This window comes from Odocoileus virginianus, chromosome 29, assembly GCF_023699985.2.
Source record: "Odocoileus virginianus isolate 20LAN1187 ecotype Illinois chromosome 29, Ovbor_1.2, whole genome shotgun sequence".
NCBI lineage: Eukaryota > Metazoa > Chordata > Mammalia > Artiodactyla > Cervidae > Odocoileus > Odocoileus virginianus.
Window position 1 is genome coordinate 1,726,242 of NC_069702.1, and position 25,880 is coordinate 1,752,121.

At 44.8% G+C, this 25,880-nt stretch overlaps 1 protein-coding gene across 1 annotated transcript in view; it reads right to left on the bottom strand.

The window, feature by feature from the left end:
• The window catches only part of SCFD2 (sec1 family domain containing 2), a 391,117-nt gene that overhangs the window by 28,248 nt on the left and 336,989 nt on the right, over positions 1-25,880 (bottom strand). The window contains exons 6-7 of the mRNA XM_070458048.1: positions 21,626-21,771; positions 4,427-4,561 (exon numbers count right to left, since the gene is read on the bottom strand). Coding sequence (XP_070314149.1) covers positions 4,427-4,561; positions 21,626-21,771 — 281 coding nt within the window. The remainder of the gene's footprint in view (positions 1-4,426; positions 4,562-21,625; positions 21,772-25,880) is intronic.

Sequence of the window (25,880 nt, forward strand, 5' to 3'; positions counted from 1 at the left end):
CCAGACCACCTGACCTGCCTCCTGAGAAATCTGTATGCAGGTCAGGAAGCAACAGTTAGAACTGGACATGGAACAACAGACTGGTTCCAAATAGGAAAAGGAGTACGTCACGGCTGTATGTTGTCACCCTCTTATTTAACTTATATGCAGAGTACATTATGAGAAATGCTGGGCTGGATGAAGCACAAGCTGGAATCAAGATTGCCGGGAGAAATATCAATAACCTCAGATATGCAGAAGACACCACACTTATGGCAGAAAGTGAAGAGAACTAAAAAACCTCTTGATGAAAGTGAAAAAGGAAAGTAAAAACATGGGCTTAAAGGTCAACATTCAGAAAACTAAGATCATGGCATCCGGTCCCATCACTTCATGGCAGATAGATGGGGAAACAGTGGAAACAGCGGCTGACTTTATTTTTCTGGACTCCAAAATCACTGCAGATGGTGATTGCATCCATAAAATTAAAGGTCGTTTGTTCCTTGTTTCCTTCCTTGGAAGGAAAGTTATGACCAACCTAGATAGCATATTAAAAAGCAGAGATATTACTTTGCTAACAAAGGTCCATCTAGTCAAGGCTATGGTTTTTCCAGTGATCATGTATGGACATGAGAGTTGGACTAAGAAAGCCAAACACAGAAGAATTGATGCTTTTGAACTGTGATGTTGAAGAAGACTCTTGAGAGTCCCTTGGACTGCAAGGAGATCCACCCAGTCCATCCTAAAGGAGATCAGTCCTGGGTGTTCATTGGAGGGACTGATGTTGAGCTGAAACTCCAATACTTTGGCCACCTGTTGTGAAGAGCTGACTCATTTAAAAAGACCCTGATGCTGGGAAAGATTGAGGGCAGGAGGAGAGGGGACGACAGAGGATGAGATGGTTGGATGTCATCACCGACTCAATGGACATGGGTTTGGGTGGACTCCAGAAGTTGGTGATGGACAGGGAGGCCTGGAGTGCTGCAGTTCATGGGGTCACAGGTAGTCAGACATGACTGAACTTAGCACTTACTGTAGGACAGGCACCATTGTATGTATGAACTCACTGCATTCTCACAACAGCCTATAAAGTGGGTACTATTATCATCCTCAATTTATAGTCCACAAAGAGTCAGACATGACTGAGCGACTTTCACTTCACTCCAATGTGTAATGACAGAGATGTATCATGATAAAGCAAGAGTACATGCAACCGCAGTGGTGTGTGCACAAGGTAAGGTGCCCTGATGATACCCTGGGGCCTGGAAACCCCTCTCCTGTGGTCTTCCTGTCACCGCTGTGGGGCCCACAACACACCCTGCGGGAACATCTACTCGTCTACTTACTAGCACATCTCTCCCCGGCTTCTCACCCCTGCCTAGGCTGCAGGTTCTCCCTCTGATGACTCTGAGCCAATGTCATCTGTGAAACCATGTGAGCCCAGAGACAGGCGAGTAGCTCAGCTCCCTTTCCAGCACCACGGCTCTCCCATTTGGACGACAGCACCCCAAGCAGAGAAGGAGGCCACATGGACACCTTTATTTCATCAGGTTCTGTTTGGTCCTTTCAGGCTTAGCTTCGGTTGGCTCTGAGTGAGAAGAGGGGGAAACAGGTCCCAGAGGCAAAGAGCAGGGCAGCAAGTGGCAGGAAAGCAATGGCTGTCGGCCGCTGATACAGAATGAAGCCGCAGCATGTGGAGGCAACCCAACACCACTGTGCACATTTCTCCCCCCGGGGCTGTACGGCCCATGAGTCCCTGGACTGAGTCCCAGAGAAGCAGTACCGGCAGATGACCGCGGGAGAGTGCCCTCACCTGGGCTGTTCTGAGGTTCACTCCGGGCTGGGAGCTGATTGAGGCACTGCATAAATATGGGGAGGGAAAGCATCTGTGCTAATGAGTCAGCAGGAAGGAAAGAGTTTAGGACACACGAATACAGAACTTCCAAGAGAATACCTGGTAGCATCCTGGTGCCAAGAAATGTTGTGTGGGCTTTGGAATAAGATGGATCTGGGGACGAATCCTGGTGTCCCACTTCCTGCGTGCTGTTCAGAAAACACCTAGAAGAGGGGGGAGGACGACCCAGCCCGAGCCTTCTGAAAGTTCCATCTACTGCTTACCCATCTGGGCTTCAGTCTCCCCATGGGTAAAGCAGGGATAATGGAAGGGTCATTGTAAGGTCTGAATGTGAGAATGGCTGATCCGCGGGTACAGGTGACCACAGCTTAGCTGACTCTGGTAGTGAGAAGCCTCCGAGAACAGGACCAGGGAGACTGGTGAACGGCCGTGGCCATGAGAGCCTCTGCCTCCTCCCTCCACATCCTCTTCTTTCCACCGGCCTTAAACCAAACCAAAGTGGTTCCTTAAAGCCCAGTGCTCCTCTTTTCGTTTACCACAGTTTTGTTCAAACCCTGACATGTGGGCTGCCAGTAACTTTCCTTGCCAAGTTCTCTGGAATGATGAGAAGAGCCAGCCATAGAGGTCCAGGTAGAAACAAAATAAAACGATTCTCCCTTGGGGTGCTGGGGTGGGGAGGGTTCTGCCTAGCCCACCAAGACTCTCCCACCACCTGCAGACAAATGAGACGCCCCTGGTAAGTGAGTGCAGAGGCCCAGCAGCTGGGGGCTGAGGAGTGGGTCCTGGCAGCTGCTGGGAGAACGCACAGTTCTTTTTCTTAAATCCATTAAATGGAAACCTCCCTTTGGGATCCGTCTCTGGGGGCAGGAGCATCTCTGTATGAGCCCTAACTCCAGGGATTTGAATGGAGAGAAATTTGGCAGCCCAGTGATGGCCCAGGACAGTCCTAAACATCCCCCAGGCAAAGCCCGTCTCAGGACAGTGGAGCTTCCGACCGCAAGGAGAACTGCAGAAAACACCCTGTAGAGTTTAAAAGGGTAATTTAAAGATGTAATGTCTCATGGTTCATGAAACAGTGATGGAAAACACAAGTGGACAGTCCTTCTACAACAGACGGCCTGTGTCGGCCGTCGGAGAGTTGTGAAGTCCATTAGTGTATTAAAGGTACTGTGACATGTGACAGCAAAGACTTTCGGGTTTAATTTTCTGGTTAATAATGTTCTGTGACATATTTTGTCACAGAACCCTTTTGCCAGGAAACTGTTCTTCTGTAGAACATCATTGGCGAGTTATGTTCGGGCAAGTTAAGGCCTCCTCTCACTGACACCATGCCTCTTTGCAAATCAGCGCTCTGCTTCGGCGGGTTCGAGCCTCCGCTTGGGCCCTTGGCCAGACTATGGATGCAGCAGGCTGACTGCAAAAGGTCACAGTGGGCTGTGCTCAGACCTGACCAACGAGGGCAGGAAAATCCACACTTCTTATTTTAGTCTCTCTTCAAGGTTAAGTCCAAGCTTATGAATGAAGCAATAGAGTGCTCAGGTGGAGAAAGTCAGAGAGCACATCTAGCTCGGAAGCATCTGTAAAACCAGCCAGAATGAAGAGCTGCTAGACAACCCTGACTCACATTTACACAGGAGCCCTTGAACACTTTTGAGAAGCTGATCTGTGCTGTATTATTTTAGAAAAAACAACAAAAAAACAGATAGAGGGAAAATGCCCCAGCCACATGTTGCATCAGAAGCTGATGATGACTGGAAGTACTGGGGAGGAGACCTACAGTCCATTCCAGCTGCTCACTGCTTGGTTTAGAGTCTGACTGGCTTCCGCCCTCTGGCTTTTGGAGCGGACCAGTTTTCCTGGCATATGCATTTATTGAACTCTGAAAGGCCAGATCATCTATGAAGATTAATTCATGATTTCAAAGACGCTTTGAAACTGGCAAAACATTCTGTTATTTCCAAGAGTTATTACAACCGAAATCCTGGCATAGACGAGGAGGTCAGCCTGTAATCTCATTTAGATCTTTTTAAATTTAGAAACTTTACAGTGGGTTAAAAATAGATCACATTTGTGTACTTTTCCTCCTTTCATCTCCACTGCAAAGGCGGTTTGGTAATTTTGACTTAGCCTCGATATTAGCTAGAGAAATTCTCGTACTTGTCACCCAGGAGTCTGTTAAGCCAAATTAAAAGTCATTTTCAAATGGATTGTGGGATGATGCTGGTTGTATGACTGAGGAGAGTTACTTGTTATCCCACACACTAAGCTCTAGAATTAAGGGCACGACACTACCACTAAGATCTGTATGTGGATTTGTGTTAAGTGAAAATGTGAACCAGGAGGGATACTTTCAGTAGCACTACCCTGGAGGGCTCTGTCCTTACCTATTGATCAGAAAAGATCATAATACTTAGGTTAAGGGAAGCTAGAAGGTCAGGCTGCTTATAAGCAAAAGTTACATGAAGATTGTACCTGATTTCAGAAAGGCTAGACATTCTCTTCTGTGATACTCAGGGTTAAGGAGGGACCAGCATTTTCAAGCCCAGCAAAGATAGCACTACACTTAGGATTACCTTGTCACAGTGACTTTACCTTCATGAACATGCTGAATCCAGTTTTAAGGAGATCAGTGAGGCCTGAAGACATGTGTTCAATGTCAACTGGATCTGGCCTCTCGGGATTAAATATTTCCTCCACGACCTGCTTCAACAGCGGTTTATAGGATGCCTGGAAAGACAAAATACTGTGCTGTAAGTAAAAGGGTTTGTTTGGTTCGTCTGAAGAGAAGATAGCTTTATCTGAACCAAATGAAGCAAAACAAGTTTATTTTTGATCCTGAGCAATGGCTATGGTTTTGTGTGTGTCTGAAAAGACAATATAAGAACATTGATTTTTTGGGAAAAATGTTTATTCCACTACACTAGCACTATTTTTTGTTTCTCATACACCCTTCCACAAGCAAACAACTCTTACCAGAGCTATAGTTATAGGATGGCTGATTCTTCAATCTAGATTTAAAGTGACAATTTAATGCCTGAAGTATAAGTTCAGTTCAGTCACTCAGTCATGTCCGACTCTTTGCAACCCCAAAGACTGCAGCACGCTAGGCTTCCCTAGCCTGTCCATCACCAACCTTCCCCTGTCCATCACCAACCCCTGGAGCTTCCTCAAACTCATGTCCATCAAGTCAGTGATGCCATCCAACCATCTCATCTCTGTCGTCCCCTTCTCCTCCTGCCTTCAATCTTTTCCAGCATCTGGGTCTTTTCTAATGAGCCAGCTCTTTGCATCAAGTGGCCAGTGTATTGGAACTATAGCTTCAGCATCAGTTCTTCCAATGAATATTCAGGTTTGATTTCCTTTAGGATTGACTGGTTTGATCTCCATGCTGTCCAAGGGACTCTCAAGAGTCTTCTCCAATACCACAGTTCAAAAACATCAATTCTTTGGCACTCAGATTTCTTTATGGTCCAATTCTCACATCCATACATGACTACTGGAAAAACCATGGCTTTGACTAGATGGACATTTGCTGGCAAAGTAATGTCTCTGCTTTTTAACATGCTGTCTAGGTTGGTCATAGCTTTCCTTCCAAGGAAAAAGTGTCTTTTAATTTCATAGCTGCAGTCACCATCTGCAGTGATTTTGGAGCCCCCAAAAATAGTCTCTCATGTTTCCACTGTTTCCCCATCTCTTTGCCATAAAGTGATGGGACCGGATGCCATGATCTTAGTTTTCTGAATGTTGAGCTTTAAGCCAGGTTTTTCCACTCTCCTCTTTCATTTTCATCAAGAGGCTTTTTAGTTCCTCTTCACTTTCTGCTGTAAGGGTGGTGTCATCTGCATAGCTGAGGTTATTGATATTTCTCCCAGCAATCTTGATTCTAGCTTGTGCTTCGTCCAGCCTGGCATTTTGCATAATGTATTCTGCATATAAGTTAAATAAGCAAGGTGACAATATACAGCCTTGACGTACTCCTTTCCCAATTTGGAACCAGTCTGATGTTCCACGTTCAGTGCTAACTGTTGCTTCCTGACCTACACACAGATTTCTCGGGAGACAGGTAAGGTGGTCTGGTATTCCTATCTCTTGAAAAATTTTCCACAGTTTGTCGTGATCCACCCAGTCAAAGTCTTTAGAATAGTCAATGAAGCCGAAGTAGATGTTTTTCTGGAATTCTCTTGCGTTCTCTATGATCCAACGGATGTTGGCAATTCGATCTCTGGTTCCTCTGCCTTTTCTAAACCCAGCTTGAATATCTGGAGGTTCTCAGTTCATGTACTGTTAAAACATAGCTTGGGGAATTTTGAGCATTACTTTGCCAGTGTGTGAGATGAGTGCAATTATGCAGTATTCTGAACATTCTTTGGTATTGTCTTTCTCTGGGATTAGAATGAAAACTGACCTTTTCCAGTCCTGTGGCCACTGCTGAGTTTTCCACATTTGCTGACATATTGAGTGCAGCACTTTCACAGCATCATCTTTTAGGATTTGAAATAGCTCAGCTGGAATTCCATCACCTTTACTAGCTTTATTTGTAGAGATGCTTCCTAAGGCCCACCTGACTTCACATTCCAGAATGTCCAGCTCTAGGTGAGTGTGAGTTATGACACCTTCATGATTATCTGGATCATGAAAATCTTTTTTGTACAGTTCTTCTGTGCTTTCTTGTCACCTCTTCTTAGTATCTTCTGCTTCTGTTAGGTCCATACTATTTTTGTCCTTTATTGAGCCTCTCTTTGAATGAAATTTTCCCTTGGTATCTGTGATTTTCTTGAAGAGATCTCTAGTCTTGCCCATTCTGTTGTTTTCCTCTATTTCTTTGCATTGATCAGTGAGGAAGGCTTTCTTATCTCTCCTTGCTATTCTTTGGAACTCTGCATTCAGATGGATATATCTTTCCTTTTCTCCTTTTCCTTTCTGTTATCTTCCTTACTCAGCTATCTGTAAGCCCTCCTCAGACAAACATTTTGCCTTTTTGCATTTCTTTTTCTTGGGGATGGTTTTGATCATTGCCTCCTGTACAGTGTCAGGAACCTCTGTCCATAGTTCTTCAGGCACTCTGTCTATCAGATCTAATTCTTTGAATCTATCTGTTACTTCCACTGTATAAACAAAAGGGATTAGATTTAGGTCATACCTGAATGGTCTAGAGGTTTTCCCTACTTTCTTCAATTTAGGTCTGAATTTGGCAATAGGGAGTTCATGAGCTGAGCCACAGTCAGCTCCTGGTCTTGTTTTTGCTGACTGTATAGAGCTTCTCCATCTTCGACTGCAAAGAATATAATCAATCTGATTTTGGTGTTGACCATCTGGTGAAGTCCATGTGTAGAGTCATCTCTTGTGTTGTTGGGAGAGCGTGTTTGTTACGACCAGTGCGTTCTCTTGGCAGAGCTCTGTTAGCCTTTGCCCTGCTTCATTCTCTACTCCAAGGACAAACTTGCCCGTTATTCCAGGTATCTCTTGACTTCCTACTTTTGCATTCCAGTCCCCTATAATGAAAAGGACATCTTTTCTTGATGTTAGTTCTAGAAGATCTTGTAGGTCTTCACAGAACCATTCAACTTCAGCTTCTTCAGCATTAGTGGTGGGGCATAGACTTGGATTACTGTGATACTGAATGGTTTGCCTTGGAAATCAACAGAGACCATTTTGTCGTTTTTTGAGACTGCACCCAAGTACTGTATTTTTGACTCTTTTGTTGATACTGAGGGCTACTCCATTTCTTCTAAGGGTTTCTTGCCCACAATAGTAGTTATAATGGTCATTTGAATTAAATTCACCCATTCCATCCCATTTTAGCTTACTGGTTCCTAAAATGTCGATATTCATTCTTGCCATCTCCTGTTTGACCACTTCCAATTTACCTTGATTCATGGACCTCACATTCCAGGTTTCTATGCTTTGAGCTTCACTTCCATCACCAGTCACATCCACGAGCAGGTGCTATTTTTGCTCTGATTCAGCCTCTTCACTCCTCTGGAGCTATTTCCCTGCTCTTCTGCAGTAGCATACTGGGCACCTACTGATCCGGGGAGTTCATCTTTCACTGTCACATCTTTCTGCCTTTTTATTCTCTTCATGGGGTTCTCAAGGTAAGAATACTGAAGTGGTTTACCATTCCCTTCAGCATGAAGTATGCGGAAAAGCAAAATACTGTCAACTTAGATAGACATGAAGATGTTCTCAGGTCTTTCCTAAACATTCTTAGAAGTATGCTCCCTTCCTTTAGGATGCCAAATGTTTTCTTACAATGTATTGTCACTAACCAAGCCCAAAGCAATCTCCTTTTTCTAGAGAAGTCAACTCCAAGTACAACTTGCCCAGAAAAATAAGCCAAGATGCCCCAAAGAAATCTGACCAAGGTTGGGACTTAGAGAAAGCATGCCACGTGAATAAGAATGTCAGTAGCGGACTTCCCTGGTGGTCCAGTGGGTAAGACTCCACACTCCCAATGCAGGGGGTCTGGGTTCAATCCCTGATAAGGGAACTAGATCCCACATGCTGCAACTGAAGATTCCACATGCCACAGCCAAGACCTGGCACAGTCAAATAAATGAATAAATTAAAAAAAAAAAAAGAATTTCAGTGGAATTAAGTTGATATGAATTTACAACACCTACAGTTTGGCAAATGGTGCTACATCTATCCAGGTGTAGGTGATTTTTGAAGGCAGCCGCCTCTGACCAGTGTGTATTCTAAGCACATTCCCTTCCTCCTTTCCTCGGGTCTCCTTACTACCAAGCCTCTCCTCTCCCCTTCCCTTCCCATCGGCCAGACTGCTTTCCTCCCAGTGGTGTTGCTGCCTCCGCTGCTCCAGTTCTGTGTGGCGCCCCGGTGGGACCACGAGAGCAAAGGAAGAGGAGCGTCCATTCTCGAAGCACTCTACCGTATCTATCACAGACTCTGGAAAGCCAGCACTGCGGAGATGCGGTGAACTCCGTCTCTCTTCGTACTGGCCAGACCTATGACCGACCTCTAGTCAGCGTTGACATCTGGGGCGCTGACTTCATCTCTGGCCTCATCTTGCTTTTCCTACAGTCATGTTTTACTCTTAGTTTCCCCTTATTCCAACTTTCTGACTTGAAATATCTTAGAAATAAATCAGGGTATAAATCATCACAATCATAAATAATCACTTAGCTAGAAGGCAACTAGAGCATTTAACAGGGATAAGATGCAGGGAGAAACAGTAACTGTTGAATTGAGGCTGCAGCTCTCCTCTGTGTATTAATTAAACAGACCATTGCATGCCCAAAGATCTCATAGGCAAATGTTCACAAAAGGGAAAGCACTGAGCAGAGACATGGAAATTTAAAAACAAACAAAGCTATGAGTCAGCCTCCTCATTATAAAGCTGTAACACCAAGTTAGATTTTCAAAATTTATCATACAGGCAAAAATGCAGAAGTTTGAAAATACACTCTTTTGATAAGGTCATAGGGAAACAGACATGCCCATATACTGCTGGTGGGAGTGTAAATTGTTACAATCAGCATAGAGAGTAATCTGGAGATACCTATCAAAGTTATGAATGCATCTCATCTAGCAATCCCACATCTAAGACTTAATCCTACAAATACGCTACTGTATGCAAATGAGATCCATAAAAGTCTATTTGTTTATTACAGCAAAAGATTGGAAACTCATGTACCCATCAATAGGGAGCTGTTTAACAAATAGAATCCATCCACATGAAGGAATGCTGTGGAAGTGAGGAGGGGAGCTCTGTGTTGATAGGAGAAAGGAAGGTGAGAATAAACTGTGAGTGGAGAAAGAAAGATGAGGAACAGTATGAATAACAGGCGTTTGTATAAAATGTGCCAAAGGGAATATGAAAGTTTGCATTTGCTGAAACATGCAAACAATAAACTCAGGTGTGATATACAGAACCACCATGCGCAGTGATCATGAAGTGGGGGACCGGAGAAGAGACAAAGGTGGGAGAAGTCTTTTCACTGTATTCCTTTTTTAAAAAGCAGTTAAAACACCACTACACACAACACACATCTACACCCACACATACTCACACAGATCAAGAATGGTCTTTTTTCCCTCACTTGTTAAAAATTAATAAGTTATTTATGTCTGGAAGAGGTTGGAATAAAGCACACGAAAATGTAAACGAGGGCTAACGCTAGGTTCTGCGAGTAGGGGACTCTATTTTCTTCTTTTGCCAAAACTTCAGAAATTAACAGGTATAATTATGGAATCAAAACAATCCAATATGTATTTTCAATGTTAAAAAAAGAGTTCACAGAATGGCCTCTGAATTTTCCAAGCCCTCCTCCCTGTGTAAACTGTCTTGAGAAATTTTCTACCATCTCAGCCTTTCTGGATATTTAATCTCTTAAACTTTAATCTCTCTAAACTGCTCTCAACAGAGAAGTCCTTTGGCCAATACTCTGCTAACTTACATTCATCAACTGCTTCCTTAAAAATAGAACCAGTTTTTGGCCAGGCACATGATCAATCGGCTGAAAGACTCCATTCTGCAGCCTTTCTTGCTGCTGAGTCTGGAAATTTTGGAGAATGATATGCAAAGAGAAGGGGAATGGGACTTCTAGAAACTTCCCTCCCCTTTCTCTTTTCTGCTGCCTGGAATATGAAAGTGATGGCGGCAGCCCCAGCAGCCACTGTGGAAACCTGAACCATTTCTTGGAGATGCTAGAACAGAGGGATGGAAGAAATGTGGGTCAGTGGAGACTGGTGGCATTACTACAACACAGAAGGACTGAATCAGATCCTACATATGTGACAAGACAAAGCCACTATGTTTCAGATCTCTGCTACTTGCAACTTAACAAAATTCTGTTACAAAGCACAAAGGGAAGATAAATAAAAAGCCCACTTCTTTCCAGGAGCTGACAGTTATTGCTTTTATTAGACTAGATGTAGTGATACAGAATAACACTGGGCAGAACCAGAGAGAGACACAGAGGCTGTCACATTTCAGAGAGGAGGGAGTACACCGCTCGGCCTACCAACACCAGAAGAAGGCTGCTGCTCGCCGCTGGATGCACCTTCTGCAAGCAGGATGACCAGTGACCCAAAGAAGAGCTCAGGCGCAGGGAAGAGGTGGTCCTGCTGTCCGGCAAGAACAGTATGTTGGGGCCCCCTTGTGCAAGGCACAGTGCCAGGGGGAGGGCTGTGCTTGGGGCCCCCAGAAGCCCCTGTGTAGACTGCAGACAGGGGAAGAAGGAAGCGTGGGGGGTTAGACATCCCCTTTCTCCCTTGCTCCACTTTCAGCTCAGCCCTGGGGACTGCAGCTCTAGGGAGAAAGGCCCTTTGAGTCAGCCTCCCCTTGAGGGTGAGCAGAGATTTGGAAGTGCTATTCCCTTAACACCTTCATTCTTGGGACTTTGTGATCATCGAATGTGACTGGGCAAGGCTGTAAACACGTTTTATTATTTTTTAAGATACATAGATAACATTTATTTAGACTGAGAAAAGCAGCCACAAATTAAGTAAGGAAAAGTCACAGATAACAGACACATCACATAATCCAGAGAAATAATCAAAGTGCTTTTCTTAGTCAACTGCCTCTCATACCTCTGTACTGTAATACTCGCTTTTTTTGACTGCACTCTCCTATGACATTCACATGACATTGTCACATGATTGTCTTCTTATACGATAGCAATTTTTAAAAATAATTTTGCTTTTAATTTTGGCTGTGTTGGCCTTCACTGTTACACGGGCTTTTCTCTGTTGCAGTGAGGTGGGGCTGCTGCCCAGATGCAGTGCTTGGGCTCCTCCCTGCAGCGCTTGCCCTTGTTGCAAGACATGGCTCTAGGGCACGCGGACGTCAGTAGCTGTGGCTCCCAGTCTCTAGAGAGCATGCTCAATAGTTACGGCACATGGGCTGAGCTGCTCCGCAGCGTGTGGGATCTTCCCAGCCCAGGGACCAAACCCATGTTTCCTGTATTGGCAGGTTGATTCTCTACCACTGAGCCACCAGAGAAGCCCCAGTTCGGTTCAGTTCAGTCGCTCAGTCATGTCCGACTCTTTGTGACCCCATGGACGGCAGAACGCCAGGCCTCCCTGTCCATCGCCAACTCCCAGAGTTTGCTCAAACCCATGTTCATTGAGTCGGTGATGCCATCCAACCATCTCATCCTCTGTCGTCCCCTTCTCCTCCTGCCTTCAATCTGTCCCAGCATCAGGGTCTTTTCCAATGAGTCAGTTCTTCGCATCAGGTGGTCAAAGTATTGGAGTTTCAGCTTCAGCATCAGTCCTTCCAATGAACACTCAGGACTGATCTCCTTTAGGATGGACTGGGTGGACCTCCTTGCAGTCCAAGGGACTCTCAAGAATCTTCTCCAACACCACAGTTCAAAAGCATCAATTCTTCAGTGCTCAGCTTTCTTTATGGTCTAACTCTGGGTGGGGGGAGGGAAGCCCCATGATAGCAATTTCGAAATAATATTTTTTATAATGAGATGTGATGGTTATTAAGCTGTTGTCTCTCAAGCCCAAATCCTCTCTTCCATGCTCAGTTCTGGGAGGCTGGCCTGCAAACCATGTTTGTGCTTTGCCATCTAGATCTGTCCGACTCTGGCCACAGGAGGCCAGGAAGGACACCGGAAGGCAGGGAAAGCAAGCGGGAACTTGCTCCTCTTTGCTGTTTCTCAGCATCACCCCAGCAGTGGCTCCTCACCACTTGAAGCTGTCCCTTCTCTGGCCTTTTAAATCATAGAACCCAATACATTACCTTTCTTGTTTAAACTGCTTTGAGCTTTTTTCTTTTTTCTATTTTCACTGGTAACCAAAAACTCATTAAATGACATAAGTATGGTTAATTTAAAGATACATGCACCCCGATGTTCATTGCAGCACTATTTACAATAGCCAGGACACGGGGACAAGCTAGATGTCCACTGACAGACGAATGAATAAGGAAGGTGTGGTGTGCACACAGACACAGACACACACAGACACACACAGACACATACACAGACACACACGCACAGACACACAGAGACACACACACACACAGACACACACACACAGAGACACACACACACACACAGAGACACATACACAGACACAGACACACGCACAGACACACAGACACACAGACACACACAGCACACACACAGAGACATACACACACACAGACACATACACAGAGACACACAGAGACACACCCACAGACACACACACAGACACATACACAGAGACACATACACAGAGACACACACACAGACACACATGCACAGACACACACACACACACACAGAGACACACACACACAGAGACACACACACAGAGACACATACACAGACACACACAAACACAGAGACACACACACAGAGACACACATACACAGACACACACACACAGACACATACACAGAGACACACAGAGACACACCCACAGACACACACACACACACAGACACACACACACAGAGTATTGCTCAGCCATAAGAAAGAATAAGGTGATGTGGTGTACACACAGAGACACACACACACACAGACACACACACAGACACACAGACACAGACACACACACATACAGACACACACACACACACACACACACACAGAGACACAGACACAGACACAGACACACACACAGACACACACACACACACACACAGACACACAGACACACAGACACACACACAGACACACACACAGAGTATTGCTCAGCCATAAGAAAGAATAAGACTATTTGCAGCAAGATGGATGGACCTAAAGATTATCATACTAAGTGAAGGAAGCCAGAGAAAGACAAATATATATCACTTATATGTGAAATATAAAAAAATGATACAAATGAACTTATTTACAAAACAGAAATAGACCCACAGACATGGAAAACACACCTATGGTTATCAAAAGGCAAAGGGGCAGGGAGGGATAAATTAGAAGGTTGGGATTAACATACACACACTGCTATCTATAAAACAGATAATCAACAAGGACCTGTTGTATAACACAGGGAACTATACTTGATATTTTGTAATAACCTATAAGGGAAAATAATCTGAAAAAGAATTTATATACTTATAACTGAATCACTGTACTATATACCTGAACTAACAATATTGCAAACAACTCTACTTCAATTAAAAAAAAAAAAGACAGAAAGAGAATTTACAGTGATTTACGGTCCAGTGATTAGGACTTGGTGCTTTTGCTGCTGGGGCCCGAGTTCAACCCCTGGTCAGGGAACTGAGATCCCACAATCTGCATCACAGTCAAGAAAAAAAAAGAGATGCTGATAAGTTTTGCCACTTAAACATTATATAGAAAAAGACCTCTAAATTCTTCTTCGAAACAACTAAGCACAGAACAACTAAATAACATTGTTCATTTAAAGAGCTCGATTTAGGAAAAGACTTTCTCGGGTTCAAAGCAATAGTTGTCTCATGACTCATTAGCAAACACATTTTTTAGTTTTCCCAATCAGGGTTTTAATCATGAGAACTTTTGGCTTCTTCCTCACTTAGTTTGGATTTTTTTCTGCCCCAAATCATGTCACTGAAATCTGACTAGAATGAATGGCTTTGGCAGTAGGTTCTTCTTTATTATATTTTAAGGCTTTGAGTCTTTTTAATTTTAATTTATTTATTTTTCCTGTGCAGGGTACTCTTTGCTGTGGTGAGTGGGGGCTGCTCCCCAGGTGCCGTGTGAGGGCCTTGCATTGCCGCAGCATCTCCTGTCGCGGAGCACAGGCTCAACACTTGGGGCGCAGGGGCTTAGCTGCTCCTCGGCATGTGGGATCTTCCTGGACCGGGGGCCAAACCTATGTCTACTGCGTTGGTGGGTGGATTCTTTAACACTGAGCCACCAGGGGAGCCCTGGCAGTAGCTTCTTAGATGAGACTCCTCTAACTATTAAGGGGTTTTCTATTCAGCCAGAAGCTACTTACGTCTCAGCTAAGGCCCAGAGAAGGGGGTGAGGGGAAGACAGATGTCTTTCCCTAGGGCCGTGTTCAGTTTTCCTCATGTGTTAGAGAGGAACAGAGAGGGGATCAGTCGTGTAGTCTGACTTCATGAGATGTTAACGAGAGTAATTTAATTTTCCTAATCAAACATTCACTGGCAGTTCGTCTTTCAGGGGGGAAGGAGAGGGATTAAAAACACAGACAAACTCATCCCTACTCCTTGCTTCTACCACATTCAGTGTGTGCTGGCAGTAGGGGGTCTCTGCTCTACACAATCATTCAGACAGACATCCATGTTCCTGCTGTTGAGCAGCTCCCACCACCCCCCAGGGCTCTGGAATCCCACATGGAAGTCTTTGCATCTCATCAACCGAGGATGAAACAGAGACAGTGTGGAGGATTTCCAGAGAGATTTTATGGGCTGAAGGTGATCTGTATCACGTCCAGCCATTGTTCATTGGTCAGAACTAATCACAAACCTACATCTACCTGCAAGGGAACTTGGAAAACATGGTCTAATTGTGCCAGGAGGAAACAGAAATTGAGTTTGGGGAACACACATAGCATGTCTCTACCACAGACACACCATAAAGTCTGAATTGAAATATTAGTTATTTCCTTAATAACTGGCAGGTTGCTTGTGGTAGGCAAAGGATTATTAAACCTCTTTTCCCTTCTGCATAAGAATTTGACCTTTGGTTAACTTTTGAGCTCTGTTTCCCTGGAAACCTGATAAGGGAAGAATGTCAAACTCTAGCCAAGCAAGATTGCTTATGATAAAAATGACCCCCGCTTAGTAAATTGCATTAGACGGGGAGAACTATAAATACTGGACAGAAAGTCAGGGCTCTAGGCTTCTCTGAGCACAATGGCTCTTGTGGAATTGGCATGTCCCTTGGAGGAATGCTAGAATCATGTCTGGAGCTGGTTCAGAGAAAGTGGCTCCTCTAGCACATGAGAGTTTTAAGCCAGGAGACTCCTGCCCCCACCCTTCCCTCCTTGTGAGTCTAGTTCCTTCCCTCCTCAGCTGTCACTTTGGGACCAAACCAAACAGCTCCTGGGTAGCTGCATGGACAGCTTCATGGCTGGTCACGACGGTTACTCCAGAGGAGAAAGATGCCCGCCGCTGCCTGTGGGTGAGCTCTGCTCCTATCCTGGGCAGACTGGCGCCTGTGCAGGCTGTGGCCACAGAGAAGACTCGAGCAGTAAGCACAGAATGCATGAGGCCTAGGGCCCTGAGACTGTTAGCAATCCACAAAAATATATTAATTTCTTTCAAAATCAGAAGAAAAATATGAACTTTTAGGTGAAAGATAATGTTTTGATATATAATATAAATATATTTGTCTCTATACCAATGTAACTGTATAATTACATGTACACAATTGAATATATGCAAATATAAGAATATTCATATAAATATATGAATTATATTCAACATATATATTCAAGTGAATATATTTATAAATTTTATTATATAATACTTTAGTCTTAGTGTCAGCCACTCAGTCATGTCTGACTCTTTGTGACCCATGGACTGCAGCCTGCCAGACTCCTGGGTCCAAGGGATTTCTCCTGGCAAGAATACTGGAGTGCGTTGTCATGTCCTTCTCCAGGGGATCTTCCTAACCCAGGGATCGAAGCTGGGTCTCCTGCATTGCAGGCAGATTCTTGACCATCTGAGCCACCAGGGAAGCCCCATATAATACTTAGTAAATATTTATTCACATATATAAATACATATTTTAATATAGGAAGAGAGCCATGAAGTAAAAAATGCTCAGGGCCATGGAGGTCACAATGCGGTCCTGTATGCCAGTCTCACGAGGCTAGCTTGAAGGTTAGGTAGAACCTAGCAAGACCTCCACGGGTGTTACACATGAAATAGACGAGGCTTCAAAAAAAATAGAAACTCTCTTTTTGTTGTCAAATGGCTAGTATCTGTTCCAGAACAAACTGGACTTTTAATATCCCATAGTTAATCAGAATATGAAAAATAAAATACTTCTTTCTATGTCTTTGGTTCCTTTTCATGGTGGAGATAACGTATGATTCAGTCTAGAAAGTTCTTACTGACCTGATTCCAACCCTTGAAGAAAGGTTCTGAGCACAGCAACAGTTTCTGACATTACACATAAGCCAGAGACGATTCTGAAAAACCAACTCCAACATCTTCTTAAGAAGATGGCCAACTCCTGGCCACCTGAAGATGGCCGAGGAGATCAGTTTCCAAGAAAACTCCTGTAGCCACAACCACATCCCCTCGGTGCTGCTGACCCTGGCTTTCCTGGGTGGTACTGGTGCAGCCGGGGCCTCTCTTAATCCTCCTGCTGCATATGATTCTTTTCTGCAAAACTGACTCTAAACGACCAACTTCCCAGGAGAACTAGACTTGTACAGAGGATATTTATTTTGTTTCAATCCAAGATCGCACGGAAGAAACTTTTGTTCAAAACTGGTCTTGCCTTTGGGTTTTGACTACTCCAGGGTTTATTTATTTTCATCTTTTGCTGTACACCATGACTGACTTTTTTCCTCCTTTCATCTTCTTGAGGATAATGGTTTGCTCTGGAGATTAAAAAGTGGTTTATTCACCTATCTGTTCATCCATCTATCCATCCATCCATCCATCCCTCAAACCACAAGCAGATGACTTTTAAAAAGTTTTCAGTCTAGTCCCTTTAACTTCAATGTAAGGAAATCAAAGCCCAAAGCTATTAATCAATGTGCTTGAATTCACACAGGCAGTTAGAAGTTAGGCTGCAGGAGAGAGTCAAGCTTCCTGGCCCCCAGTTTACGCTATCTCATGCAGATGCTTTCAAAAAGGATGTCAGCAGGTTAGAGTTAGGTAGATAGAATCAGGAGGAAGAACAGAGCTTAGCACTGGGAAAAGGACTGGAAAAAGCTGGTAGCCAGGGCTGGGGATTGCTGATGAAGAGACTGGGCCTGCAGACTGTTCAGAGGCTCTATTGCACCAGGCACAAGATGAATTGAGCCTCCTTGGGCCCCGCAGGTTCTAAAGGCTCTTGTTCAACATGCCAGAGGCACAGAAGACGGTACCCATAGGTGGGACGTTTCCTCCAACAGAGCACAGCACTTTGAGAGTTTTGCCAAAGCTAGTCAAGCAAGAGTCACACAGTGTTTTGTCTGAAAGTGCTCATCAGCTCCCTGCCCTGAGTCATCTGAGGAACCAGCAGCACATCAGACACTGACATTCAGGAAGAGGGTTAAGCCTCCCATCAGACCGGAACATTTGCAGTAAGAAAGGAAAGCAGAAGAAGGCTTGCTATAAAGGCAAAACTGGGGCTTAGCTTTCTGGTCAACAGCGTCTACGGACAAACATGACTTTTCCAAACAAAGGGGTGTGAGTAGTATGTTCTGACCATATGCCACAGCTAACAGGAAAGTCAACTTGAGAATGACCCCCTTTCTGTGTAGCCCATCTGCTAACAAAGCAAACAATGAAACGCTACAGAAGAGGACAAAGAGAAGGTCTATTTCGTTCTTTACGACAACTGTTACAGCCAGTACTTACATAGCACTGTCTGTGTTGGCTTGTGTCCTGAAAAGCCTTACATGTATTAACTGACCTAATCATCAGAGCACTTTTATGAAGGAGCTAATAATAGTAGCTAAGAGGGACTCAGCACAGAGGGGTAAAGTAATTTGCCTAAGGTCACACAGCAGGGAGCAGAGCTGGGTTATGAACCCAAAGGCTGAGGCTAACCTACATGCTAACCTCCCTCTCACTTAGAATTAAGAAATACCATTCTGAAAAAGACCCATACTCCAGGATCCATCCATCTACCCATTTACCCCTAGGTGGCAAGCACTGAGCTGGGCTCTGTATTTACCAGGATGAGCAAACACAGAAGCTGTCTCCAGCTTTGCTGGCGTGTTCTTCAAGCCAAGAGCTTCAATGGCAGCCTTGTGGTGGTCACCATGCCCACTCCCCTGGCCGTGGCAATGGTACTGGTTCTCTTGGAACCAGGTGTGTGGTGGTGTTCGGGGCTCATTTCTACATACCTGGTCTAGATCCCACTCCTCCAGCTCTTTCAGATACTACATGTACTTAATTACTTATACGAAATCACATTTTCTTTAAAATGATGAGAGTGGATCTGCTTTCTACATCTGAGCTGTGACCGAAACATTTACCTAAAGGGCTAAAGGATGATAGTTAAATAACAAGTGCCTCTAGCTAGGAGAGTAAAGAGGAGTGGCTCTAAGAGTCAACTCACTTGCATCAGAGCAGGAGAAAGGCACTCTGGGAGGAAGCCTGAGACTGAGTAGGGCCCCAAGATCCAGGGGAGAGAGCCCAGATACACAGCACTGGTCAGAGCTGGGGCAGGAATCCTCACCAGACCAGGTCTATGTCTTTGCTGAGTGCCCTAGGAAGCCCAGGACATCCCAACTAGATGATGTGTAGAAACAGCATGGAGCTAATAGAAAGCACTAACTTCTCCTAGAGCTGAGGACCAAATTGGGAGAAGAGACGGGCAGAAAGTTGCTGAGCCAGGGTCTATCTCCAAAGCTAGATGGAGCTGGCCTCTGCTTCTGGTCTGGACACCTGTTATTTTCTATCTGTATATATTTTTGTCCCAATTACTCTTCCAGTATATGATAAAAATACATGTAATGCGTTCAAGATGTACCCCAAAACATTGGTTTTCACCCAATAGACCATGAACCAGTTTGAGTTCTCCAAGTAGAACCTAAGGATCCAAATATAGTCCTTGCTGAGTATGTATAGATCTCACTTTTTGGTTGCATAGAATTTCACTTGGTGTCTGGATTAATATTATTTAATCCCCTCAAGATACACATATACTCTCTGCCTTGCTCCCACTTCCACTCACGGACCTTTGGGAGTTTTGTTGAATGAGCTGATAATGTTACTGACTCACTACACAGGAGTGTATGCAACTTGTATGCAACAAGGGAGAGTTCATTTTCCAAAGGCAAAGGCTGCTCAGATAGGGTTCTGAGGTCTGGGGAGATGACTGAGTTGGTGGCAGGGAGATAAAGTCTAGGAAACTGATCATTGTCTCTATCACACTCAAGATTTATAGATAACATGCTTATGTGAAGTCAGCCAAATCAGCCACCGTGATGATCATAAAAACTGAAAAGACCTTAGTAATTTAGTGGTTACCTCCCCTTGGTCAGTGATAGCAGCCACTTGCCTCCCAACAGTCTTTGGTCTAAATTTCATCCTGCACCTTCAGTTCAATCACATCTTGTAGAACCAGTCTACACTGCCATATTTAATACTGGTAACTTTCTAAATGACAAAACTACAACTGATCCATTATGAGTGATTTTATCAGTATTTTTTTAGATCACTGAACATAGGATGGGAATTTATATTACTGAGTTGAGCGCCAGCTTCTAAGGTCTTTGGTGTCTTGGTGGGTGACTTCAGGTACCCACAGCACCCTCCGTTAGTATTTCTAGAACCTCCATGAGAACAATGACTGGAGGTTTTGTGTTGGCAGCAAACACGGGGTCAGGTCCTGGCACCTGTGTGCCTGTGGCAAGTCACTGCGGCCTTCCTAGGTCTCAGATAATAGTACCTCTCTGGCCTACTTGCGTGAGGATCAAAGGGAAACCAAATGCAGGGGACTCTTCAAGTACTCTTGCTTGGAAAATCCCATGGATGGAGGAGCCTGGTAGGCTACAGTCCATGGGGTTGCAAAGAGTCGGACACGACTGAGCGACTTCACTTCACTTCAAGTATCAGCTACTATATGAATAAATGGAAGGAAGAACCTGCATGTCGCTAGGTGATAGTGGGTAACCTTAGCTCCTGTCTACACGCCCACCTTGGAGAGTCAGCATCCTGAAGCTGAACCCCTCACTAGATCATAGTCCCCACTAACAGCTCATTCAACTCTCTAAGAAAGCCTTAGCAAATAGAGTGAATTCTGTGGAATATTTCATGGGAAGATGGGAGAGAAGATTCCTTCATCCACGCCACAGCAAAACCTAATGATCTTTTCTGTCAGAAACATCTATTCTTCCTTGAATCAAGCTCATCTCTGGCCACCGGCAACCTGGTTGCTCTCCTCCCTGTCTAACAGAGACTACCCAGTGTCGACGGCTCTAGCCTTTCTTCACCCTTCATGTTCCCTCTGGGTCTTTCTGTGCCTCACTCTGCCACCCTCCTCTTCGTTTTGCCATCAAATTGTGGTACAGTAATTACCCCATTCATCTTGGATTTTCTTACCATTTTCCGACTCCCTGCTCAAAACATCCTAGTAAGGGTCTCCTACTCTCCTTATAAGGTGGTAAAAGTTGTGTCTGACTCTTTGTGACCCCATGGACTATACAGTCCATGGAATTATCCAGGCCAGAATACTGGAGTGGGTATCTTTTCCCTTCTTCAGGGGATCTTCCCAACCCAGGGATTGAACCCAGGTCTCCCACATTGCATGTGGATTCTTTACCAGCTGAGCTGCAAGGGAAGCCCATAAAGTGGTGGGGGCATTTTAAATAACAACTGTTTTTGCTGTCATCAACTTTTATTTTCTTTGCATGGTATCATTTGGTAATTCTGTTATTCTTAAATCCAGAAACCCGGGCACTGTCTAAAGCCAGCCCCTCATCTGGCACTTAGGGACTTGCCTAAGGTGACGGGACAGGTCTGGGCCACTGACAAAGTAGTGCTGACCCCTAATCCATTGCTCATCTTGCTGTATTAAGCCTGTGGTACAAATAAACTGGGAAGCGTTCAGATTCAGGGGAATCCAGAACTCTGAAAGAAGAGCTTTAGGTTTCATCTTGAACAAATCCTTCATTTTAAACAGCTTAAAATGGAAACTTTTCTTTTAGTTTCTGAATCCTAAAAACCCAGCACAGATTAGCTGGTTACTTTAAAACATATGTACTTGCCTGGTGGGTATGATTTCCAGGAACATATACAGACTTGAACTGTTTCATGAGGTTCCGAGCTCCAGCAATATCCCGAAGCGTAGTGAAGAGTTCATCCACAGCACTTTTGGATTTGTGAAATGTCAGGTTAATTGAAGAGTCACAGCCTGAAACAGTCCAGAGATATTTGCTCGGGTGAACAAATCTTTAAACTGAGTTTTAATCATGACAGGCTGAGCTCCATGTAACATAGTTGGGTTCCTCTTTTTTTTTCTTAACCCTGTTTTCCCCTGGCTGTTCACCAATTGGGCTGTTTCAATCACCCCTGAGCAACGAAACACACCGAGTATAAATGCCTTTGACAGAAGGAGAACTCAGAATTGCCTGGGATTGCAGCCACTGGCTTCAACCCCTAGACTGTAGAAGTTTCACAAAAAGAAAGCTCCCTAGGGTCTGCTATCCTTAGAAAATAGCTCTGAGAAAAGAGGAGGAGACACAGAGAAAAATACAACAGAGGACTGTGATGAGCCACTCACACTTGAATCCCACCAACAGTTTCCATAAAATAGAACAGCCAGGACGAGAAAGCTCATAGAGCTGCTCCAATAACAGAACTTGCTGGACTGGGCATCTAATGTGCTAACAAAGCATACGGCATGTTTCAAAAGGCAGCCATTCAAAGCTGATCAAACACAAAGGGGGCCTAATAAGGAGACCATTCTCGGAAATGGTTCTATTTCTTTTTGAAACTTATAATAGATGGATTTATCCTCTATCTTGTTAGAAGCCTATTCAGAAGAGGAATGATTATGGTAAGTTAGAGGTTCAAAAAATAGAGAAAGACTGAAGATGAGTATTTTTGACTGTTGAAATACTGCAGATACAGGAATTCATCAATCCCCATATCACCCTTATGAGGCAGGAGCTATTCTTTCTCCTATTTTAAGGACAAGAGAGCTGAGATCCAGGGAGATCAAGGAGCTCTCCCGCTAGCACGCTGACAGTGCTCGGCCCCCGTGGGCTCAGGCACCTGGCTCACGTGTAGGTCTGGACAGTTCCTGCGGCCTCTGTGTCCTTCCTCAAGGACCTGCACGGCTGTTTCTGTGTCTCTCTTCCTGTCTGAGGGCTTCTTCTGGTTAGAAGCATGGAAGTCAGCACTCAGAATCAACAACACGATTGTTGTTGGGGGGACAGTGGGAACCATTCTGAACTGTGGTCTCCACTGCCTGATGGGGAGGGGGCAGTAGGACTGAGTCCTAGCTGTCCACAACAGTAACTCACTCATGAATCCCTTCACTACTGGCTTTCTTTCCTCCCATCTCACTTCCCTACTTCCTGACCACACTACCTGGGACATCTTCTCAAATATAGTATTTGCACTCAAATTCTTGTCCCAGGATACCAGAGCTTCCAGGGCAATTTGAACACAGGCAGCCTAGACCTTCCCAGATAGTGCAGTGGTAAAGAATCTGCCCGCCAGTGCAGGAGATGCTAGAGACACAGGTCTGATCCAGGGATCGGGAAGATCCCCTGCAGAAGGAAATGGCAACCCACTCCAGTATTCTTGCCTGGGAAATCCCATGGACTGAGGAGCCTGGTGGGCTACAGTCCCTGGGGTCACAAAACAGTCGGACACGACTTAGTGATCAAACATCAAGATCAACAACAGTTTATACAATTTTTCATTTGTTCTCTTTCAATTTTTTTGAAAAGTGAGGACTATAATGTTCTTCCATTAGGCTGAGAGGGATAAAATCATATCCTGAATTGCAGAGTACTGAAAATAATAAACTACATGTGGAAGTTGTGGATTATACATTAGAATTAGGTTAAGCAAAGGCTGTGTAATTCCAAAGAGGCAGGTTGACTATGGAGCAGGTTGTTGATAGAAATGTTTACAAGTAACCTGAACTCAAAGAAACCCAACAGAAAAATAAAACTGTCAAAGAAATTGTTGGGAAAAAACTCCTAAATTTACAAATAAACTAAAATTTCCCTAAAAAACAGTTAACATTCTCCACTGTTCAAATCAATTGCACACGGCAACCTCTTCCAAACCATCATCTCATTCTGACGTGTCTGTTATCCTCAAAGCAGGTGCTCTGCAGGGGACATGCTTCTGGGACACCAGGCCAAAGGGGGTCTCATTTTTATCATCTCTGAGCATTTTCATAATTATACCAATCTTCACCAAAAGCAGGGTTTACATTCAGTTACCCAAACCCTATAATGAAAAGTCACACACACACACACACACACATGCGAGAAATGTGGATCAAAGAAGACAAATGATGTGCAAAACCACATCACCATCTCCAGCAAAATGTCCCTCTGATCACAGCCCTGACCTCCTCCAGGTACACTGCCTCCTGCCTTTCAGAACATCTCCTTTGTGAATGCAGCTCATCCCAAACTCAGGCTGCAACTAATAATAGTTAGAGGAGATGTGGGTGCAAAAGCTATGAAATGGATGAATTATTTTTCTGTGTAAAAGCCGTAATAGCCCACCTAAATAACCACTTACATCAGGTACTATTCTAAGGAGTTTATACATATTAGCTCATGTAATCTCCACAGAAACCCAGTGAGGTAAGTGAGGTAAGTACTATTATTACTCCCATTTTGCAGATGGGGGAACTCAGCCATGAGGAGTAACACATGGTCCCTCAATGAAAGCAGTAAAGCTATGATGCAAAGCCTGTGGTCTAACTGCCAAGACAGTCGTATCAGCCACCCCACTCTACTGTCTTCAGAAGGTCAGTAAAGCACTTTTTGTCATTCAGCCACCCAGTTATGTCTTTTGTAACCCCATGGACTGCAGCACGCCAGGCTTCCCTGTCCTTCACCATCTCTGGGAGCTTGCTCAAACTCATGTCCATTGAGTCGGTGATGACATCCAACTATCTCATCCTCTATTGTCCCCTTCTCCTCCTGCCCTCAATCTTTCCCAGCATTAGAAGTGCTTTTAAAGTGGAATGAGTGGCAGATGCTTTTCCTGGGAAGACCTGGGCCCGTTCCTGGGGTAGATGCCAATGGTGTGGTTCGTAGTTATACCCCTGGCCTGTCTTTCTCGTGCACACGAGGCGTGGGGTCTTGGGACTTCCCAGGACTGCTGCACACCCTCCATCTCTCTGTCCTGTAAGGTGCTGTATTCAGTTACTGCTTATAAGCCCCTGACAGCCTGTTCCACTAAGCCCGCTTAGGAGATAACAGTGTTTTGTAAGGGAACTCTAAGTGTGCAGTTCTAGTCAATTCTCATTTAATCCACTTAGTTTAATAGCTAATAAAGCAGAAGCTGATCCTAGCCTTTGGCCAAGCACAGTCTGTGTACTTCAGTTGCCTGCTTCTTGATAAGGGAGGCCCCCAACCCCCAGGGCGCCCTTGAGTTCGTCTAAAATGGGGTATGACTCATGCCCCTGCAATTCCTTTCTCTGGAGGGCTTGGCGATCTCAGGCAGCGGTCCAGTTACTTCTCCAAGCAACCAAATAGGGCTCCCGGGTCCATGCCTGCCCTTCCCGGGTCCCTCTCACCCGCCTCCACTTACTGAAGTGGCTTTCCTCGGGCAGAGGGAGCAGAGCAGTTTCCATGGCTGTGAGTGCTGCGGGGACCGCGGTTCGGGCAGCAACAGAGTTAGAGTGGAGAGGAAGTCGAGTCGCTCAGCGATCCTTTCGGGAGGGCTGGAAAGAAGCTGAAGCCCTCTCTCCCGTCTGCCTACTCCTTCTGTTTGGTTCTTGCACAGAGCAGATTTTAAACTTTCTGGGGCATGGGGAACTTTTTTCAAAAGAGCCTGGCTTCCAGAGTTTGGGTTTTATTTCTTAGGTATTCAGGAAAATAAAGCATCTTGAAATAGGAGGCTGCCTTATCCAAAGCTTCAGTCTGGATTAGAGATGCAGCACCTCACCTAAGGTCTTCCAACACACATACACACACACACACACACAGAACCTGCGTGGGTGGATAACCTGGGGAGCATGGCTGGAATAGGACTTGAAACGCCTCCTTATTTAGTGATATTACTCTCTTCACAGCTGTAAAGGTCCCTCACATCCGACTAGGAAAAGCTAGGGTCGAAGAATATCATTTGAGCCTGGTCAAGAGGCTCTTTTCTTATCTGGACCCAAATTATCCAAAGATGGCCTCCTCATCCTTCTTCCGGCCCTGGGTTGAGAACATCAGGCCCATTTTTCCAATTTGCATCCCGCCCTCCTGCCTCTCAACAAACCCTTGGCAGCAGGGGACCCACCTCTGTGGGATCCCCAGGAAGTTAAGAGAAAGG